This window comes from Phocoena phocoena, chromosome X, assembly GCF_963924675.1.
Source record: "Phocoena phocoena chromosome X, mPhoPho1.1, whole genome shotgun sequence".
Lineage (NCBI taxonomy): Eukaryota > Metazoa > Chordata > Mammalia > Artiodactyla > Phocoenidae > Phocoena > Phocoena phocoena.
In genome coordinates this window covers 47976389-47982576 of record NC_089240.1, presented here as the reverse complement: position 1 = coordinate 47982576, position 6188 = coordinate 47976389, and the positions used below count along the sequence as shown (strand labels likewise).

General features: G+C 45.7%; 1 protein-coding gene across 1 annotated transcript; it reads right to left on the bottom strand.

Annotated features, from left to right (window-relative positions):
- Positions 1 to 950: 950 nt before the first annotated feature.
- On the bottom strand, positions 951 to 2408 carry MAGEH1 (MAGE family member H1). The gene has a single exon (XM_065901226.1). The coding sequence runs from the start codon at positions 2134 to 2136 to the stop codon at positions 1477 to 1479; it is 660 nt and encodes a 219-aa protein (XP_065757298.1). The 5' UTR covers positions 2137 to 2408; the 3' UTR covers positions 951 to 1476.
- Positions 2409 to 6188: the final 3780 nt, after the last annotated feature.

Sequence of the window (6188 nt, the reverse complement as noted above, 5' to 3'; positions counted from 1 at the left end):
CTGCCCCCCACCCCCTACCCCGATACACACACACTTCAAAGCAATTTGTGCACCCTAACAAGACAGTTCTTGAGAGAGGTGCCAGTTTACCTTTCAGTGATACCACAGGTCGACTCCTCTCTCTGGTTCATCCAGGAGGCTCTGCTTTTATGGAACCTTTTTCTTTTCATTATTCCGGGATTATCGTTATTATTAACCACTTTTGTTCTCATTAAAAATAGTCGTAACTCCCGCCCTTTGAGACTCTAGCTCCTGTTCCCCTCTTCCCCACCTCATTCCTTTTTCTCCACTTTCCGCTTGACATGACCCTAATACTTCAGTAAAAAAAATTGTTTCTTCCCTAATGTCCATGCTGCCTTTAGTGCCTCAAGTTACTCCCTTCCCCATCTCCAATATTACTTTCAGACCTCAGGTTGTCACTAACCAAGAATTTTCTGACAGTCCCATCTTTTTAATTTCTGTAGTACCCTACAATGTCCTTTTGCCTGCAACCACCCCTCTCCCCTGACCTCCTCTCAAGCTAATTTAAGTGCATTTTCTATTTCCACAGCACCCTGTGATGCTGCTCCCTTCCCTTTGCCAATGCCCCATCCTCCAAGCTGGATCACGTTTCCAAAAAATACCTAATACACACTATTTTCATAGTATGCTCTGATGCCCCTTTCAAATCCCCTCAACCTTATTTAAGCATCTCTTGGATTTTCATAGCACCCTATGATGCCCTCTTTCCTGTCCCACCCTCCAAGCCAGGTCACATAAGCTTCTCTACATTTTCATGACACCCCATGCTCACTCCCTATTACAGCATTTACCACACTGTCAGTTTACATATTTGTCTCTCTCACATAACCTAGAACATTCTTTAGAGCTGAGCACTGTGTCTGAGGAGTATCCCCAGAACCTAGATTGGTGCCATACACATAAGTGGTGGTCAATAAATGGACAAGGTGTCCTCGTCATTAAGCTTTTATTTTTTTCTATATTCTGCAGTAACTAAGCAAAATCAAGGTAGTTGTCAATTTTCTTTACACAACAGCAGACACAAAGGTTTTCAGAATGGCAAGACATAAAAGAATTCTCCCATCCGTCTCTCACATTTTACTGGTTATTTCAAACTTTTAAGAACAGCCTATTTTACTGATATAAAATATGTATCAGATCACAGAATATGATGCAAAGACTTCATTTTATAACGTTAGCAAAACTGTTTTACTAAATATCAATGATGGAAAAAATATATCTTCTTCAATGGTATTTTAAAACATACTATGACCTTAATCAACACTGTACTAAAATGAATAAAATTTACAATATTCAAAGTAAACGTTCTGTTTCTCAAACAATTAGCACTGATCACAAATACCAAATACAGTGCCCCACTCCCCATTACATTCAACTAAGGACCCAGATGATCTATTCCTTGGGGTACCTTTGAAGCTCTTTCCAATCCCCCTCAAGGGTGTGCTGCATATTTCCCTAAGGGGCAGAATAACCCCTAGCACCTGAATTGAGAATAGCCTCAACTTCTGCATCATCATCAGAATCCCAATCGTAATTACATGGCCAATCCTTGGAGCATCGGTTACGCACCCTTGCCACAAAATGCATGACTTTCAGCTTGCTTGATTCCACGTGTGCTCGAGGTCCCCAGAAGAACTCGTACTCCACAGGACTGCTACGGGGCACCGGCTTATAAATCAGGTACCCTCTGCGCACAAACTCTTCTGTAACGACCTTCTTTGGATCTCCAAAGATGCTGTGCTGCCGGCCAGGCTGCATCCCCAACTTTCCCAGCACTTTCCAGACCAGGGCCTCCTTGGCGCTGTTGCCCATGATGAAGATGAGGGCTAATATAGACATCAGGAGACTTTTCTTGGTGCCTTGAAAATTGCTCCTGGCTACCGAGGGCTTCTGCGCTAAAGCAGTGCTCGAGGCTTCCTCGGGAGTGGTGGATGCCTCCTCTGGAGTGCTTGGGTCTTCCTCTGGGCCGCTCAGGTCGTCCTCGGGGGTGCTCGGGACCAAAGAGGCGGCCATCGGGGTCTCGGAGGTTTCTGAGGCCTGTATCTTACGATTGTTGCGGTTCTCTTCTGCGGCCCTTGCGTTACGGCGACGCCGACTCTTTCGTCCCCGTGGCATATCTTCTGCTAGGGGCACGGAGCCTATAGCAATCCTAGGGAAAGATAACTGTAACCTCTGCAGAAAAAAGCTATCTCCACTTTAAAAAGTGGCCGCCGCTGAAGCCACCAACGTCAATAGAGTCTTTGTAACAAGCGAGACGTTTTCAGCTACAAAGCTAACACCCACGCAAGCCGACTTGCACTAGCAGCCGCCCCCAGCGCTCGCCCCAGCAGCAAAGCACAAGAATGCAGGGCTGAATTGACTCCGCCTCACCTGCCACGCAATCCCCAGACTCCAAAAGGAAGTGGGCGGGTCCTACAGGCACACTTCCGCTGTCAGATAGAAGAACGGACAGGCTTAAGCAGGGGTGGGACTAGGGGAGAAATGACGGCTTGGGATTGGCAAGGACAGAAGTAAGTAAAGAAGAAATAAACACAGGGTTCCTGGGCTTCGCTGGTGGCGCCGTGGTTGCGAGTCCGCTTGTCGATGCGGGGGACACGGGTTCATGTCTCGGTCCGCGAAAATCCCACGTCCCACGGAACGACTGAGCCCGTGAGCCATGGCCGCTGAGTCTGCGCGTCTGTGAGCCTGTGCTCCACAACAGAATAAGCCCACAGCGGTGAGAGGCCCGCGTACCAAACACACACACACACACACACACACACACAAGTATAAGTATAGGGTTCCTGCATTTTTCAGTCTAGTACAAGATTGGCTGGCGGGTCTTGGGAAAGAGTGTGTCTCTACTCTATTCCCAGACTGGGGGTGTGTTTGAGACCATGGGGGAGGGACAGGAGTATATTCTTAGAAGGAATCAGCTGCTCCCAGCTCTCCTTTCCTGTCTTGGCTTACACAGCACATTCATTCACTCGCCTTGTTTTCAGAAGGTGGCTCTGTGTATACTGATTAATTCCTGGGCCCGCATAAGACCTAGATAAGATGGCTGTGGCCGAAGTGCTGGGTGATGAGAGGAGATGGGACTGCAGAAACGAACAGTGTGCAAGAGGTGCAGAGCCTTTAAAATGTTATATATTCACTACATTATTAAGCAGGGCACTGACTGGATCAGACTTGCATTTGTACAGCCTCACAGAGGAGCAGACTATTGTCTGGCAGGTCATTTAGGAAGCAATTAGAATAAGAAGCAAGAGGGAATGAAAGTGAGCCTTAAGGTGGTTGCCATGGGGATGGAGAGGCAGAAAGACATTTTAAGGGTGATCACCGACAGGCTTTAGAGACTGATTGGATGGAAGTGGTGAATAGGGAGTGGGTGGTAGAGTGCAGGTTGGCTCCAAAGTTTCTTGGCTCCGGTATACCTGAATACCAGATTTATTTTGCTTCTTTCTTTCATTCTGTAATCCGAATATAATTCATAACATACTCTGAACTTTATCCACTCCAGGTCTTGGCTCACTGTTTCCTCTGTGTGAAATGCCTTTCCTCTCATCTCCAATTACCTAAATTCCAACTCTTTGCTCAGAGGCCTCTTCCTCCCAGGAGCTCTTCTTGGTCGGCACAAAAGGGTAATGAGCCCATTTTTGCTCCCCATTTTTTGCTCTCCATAGCAAGCACTCCATATCTTTCTTACGTCATTCCAAAGATACTATTTTGCACAAGTCACTTCACCTCTCTGAACCTCCATTTCCTCATCTATAGAGTGGAGTTAATTAAAGTACTAGTGGTCTCATAGGGTGGTGAGAATTAAATGAGATAATAAATAAAAAGCATGCATCACACAGAAAGCACAGCCTCTGTCTCTAGGTGTTTCAAGCAGTGTGTGAGAGCGGCATTTAATAAATAAATGCACATTGAAGGAATACATGAAATGGAAGATTTTGCGCATGTTTTTATCTGAACTTTTTAAAAAGCAAGTGAATGCTTTATACCTGCTTGGCTGGAAGAGGTGAAATGTTTGTTTGACAGGATTTCAGATTGTAATCCCAAAGAGGGAAGGGGTCCTGTCTCTCCCCTTGATGTCTCCTAGCCCTTGATAGAGTTGGTGGAATAGGGTATGACTACACCTGGTGAATAAGTTCTGGGGTGGGAAAGTGTGTCCTGTTTAGAAAGCAGAATTGCCAGCTGAATCACCCAACAAGGCCCAGTCCTCTGTACATGTGTAGAAAGGGAATACCTGGTTCTGAGGAACTCAATACAAGCATTGAACTCAGACATGGGAACATGAGTTCTGGCCCAGCCCCCGTCATTTACAAGCTCTTGACCTTGATGAGTTTAACCTAACATCTGTGTCCTGTGATTTATCCTCTAAACAAGAAGAAAAGGCTAATCCCTCTTGCCCTGTATGCCAGGTTTCTTGTGAGACTCTCTGCAAATCCAACAGCACATACCGGCAACCCTGAGTTAGAGCAGGTTCCTCTGAGTTCAGTTGTTTCTTGTTTGTATGTTTTGTGTTTGCTGTTTGGGAATCTGTGTGACTAGAGGATTGCAAAATCACCCATATTGTTTCCAAAAACTTCTCCTTTCTGATGGGACTTTATGGGAATGCAATCCATCAAACTAATTTTCTTCCCAGGGGTTACTTTCTAACTCAAGTTTTCTTTATACCCAGAGCCTACCAAGACCTCCTGTTGGCAAAGCTTCACCATAAACGAACTTGGGGTAGTGTATGCTTGTTGCTGCATTACCTTCTGTCCACCAACCAGCTGACTGAGGAGGGGGTGCCATTTCCCTGTCACTCCATTCATCTTAGTGAACCTTTGCTCCAACCCACAACAAGGATGAGGCAGCTCTGCATAGCACCCGGGAAGATCAGAGCCTATCCTTATGCAGTGTACAACCTAGGGCTGTGGCTCTCAACAGATTTCCTCAAAGGAGTAATCAGGAACAGGCTTTAGGTTGTGAGCTACTCTCAGTGTTCCCAAAAGCTTAATAGAAATCACATTTATGTAAGACAGGCCACAGAGGTTATTAGTCAAGAAACACAGTGTTTTTAATAGCAAGAATATTGCCAGGCATGATAGTAACAGGAGGAAATCATAAAACCTTGCCTTGGGACATTGTGGACCACAGGTCTGTCTAGAGTAAGTAGAACATGACAAAGGAAGGGCAGCTGACTTGTGAGGGCCTGAGAAGTACAAAGAGAGGAGGGAAATTAGCATTGCTGTGGTAGGCTATGTGCCTAAACTACCTCCAAACTGGAATCTTTACAACACCCTTCAATCACCAGTGAAGCTAGAGAGAGATTAACTCTCTTGCCCAAGATCATAGTACTGCTATTGAATGTCAGTATTGGGGCTCACATCTTCAGATTTCTAAGCTCCACCTTCTGCCATCACACACCTCACAGCTGCTCCAACTGAGTGCACATTTGGTGGTGCCAGGAGGCTTAACATGGAAGGGAGTGTTCTTGCTCCCTTGGCATAGGAGCAGAAAGGAAAGAGATGAGAAAAGGGACAGATGTGTAGAAGGGCAAGACAAGGATCCTTACTCACCTTACTAGGTTTTCCATACTTGGCTCTGCCCCTTCCAAGCTGTGTCAAGTCCAGCATGTTATTTAACCTTTCTAAGCCTCAGTTTCTCCATCTGTGAATAAGCATACCATAGTGGTGTTGCGAAGATTAAAGGGAAATATCTCATGCAAGATGAGGTAGGTTGAAAATGTCCCCCAGTTCCCAAAGATGTCCATGCTCCTATCCCCAGAATCTGTGAATAGGCTACCTTATATGGCAAAGGGGAATTTTGCAGGTGTGATTAAGTTCAGGATCTTTAGAGGAGGATTATCCTGGACTATCTGGGTGGGCCCAAGGTAAACAGAGAGTCCCTATAGAAGGGGGACAGTAGAGTTAGATTCAGTGAAAGATGTAAGGATGGAAGCAGAGATCAAAGAGGAGAGAAGATATTACATTGCTGGCCTTGTAGATGGAGGAAGAGGGTATGAGCCCAGGAAAGTAGGGCACCTCTAGAAGCTGAAGAAGACAAGGAAATGGATTCTCCCCTTGAGCCTCCAGGAGGAACACAGACCTGCAGGCACATTTTAGACTTCTGACCCCCAGAACTGTAAAAGATTAAATTTGATTGCCTTAAGCCACTAAGTTCGTGGTAATTTGTTACAT

Bases quoted from the DNA above. Each gene is read 5' to 3' on its own strand.
- MAGEH1 (XM_065901226.1), bottom strand. From the start codon at position 2,136: ATGCCACGGGGACGAAAGAGTCGGCGTCGCCGTAACGCAAGGGCCGCA.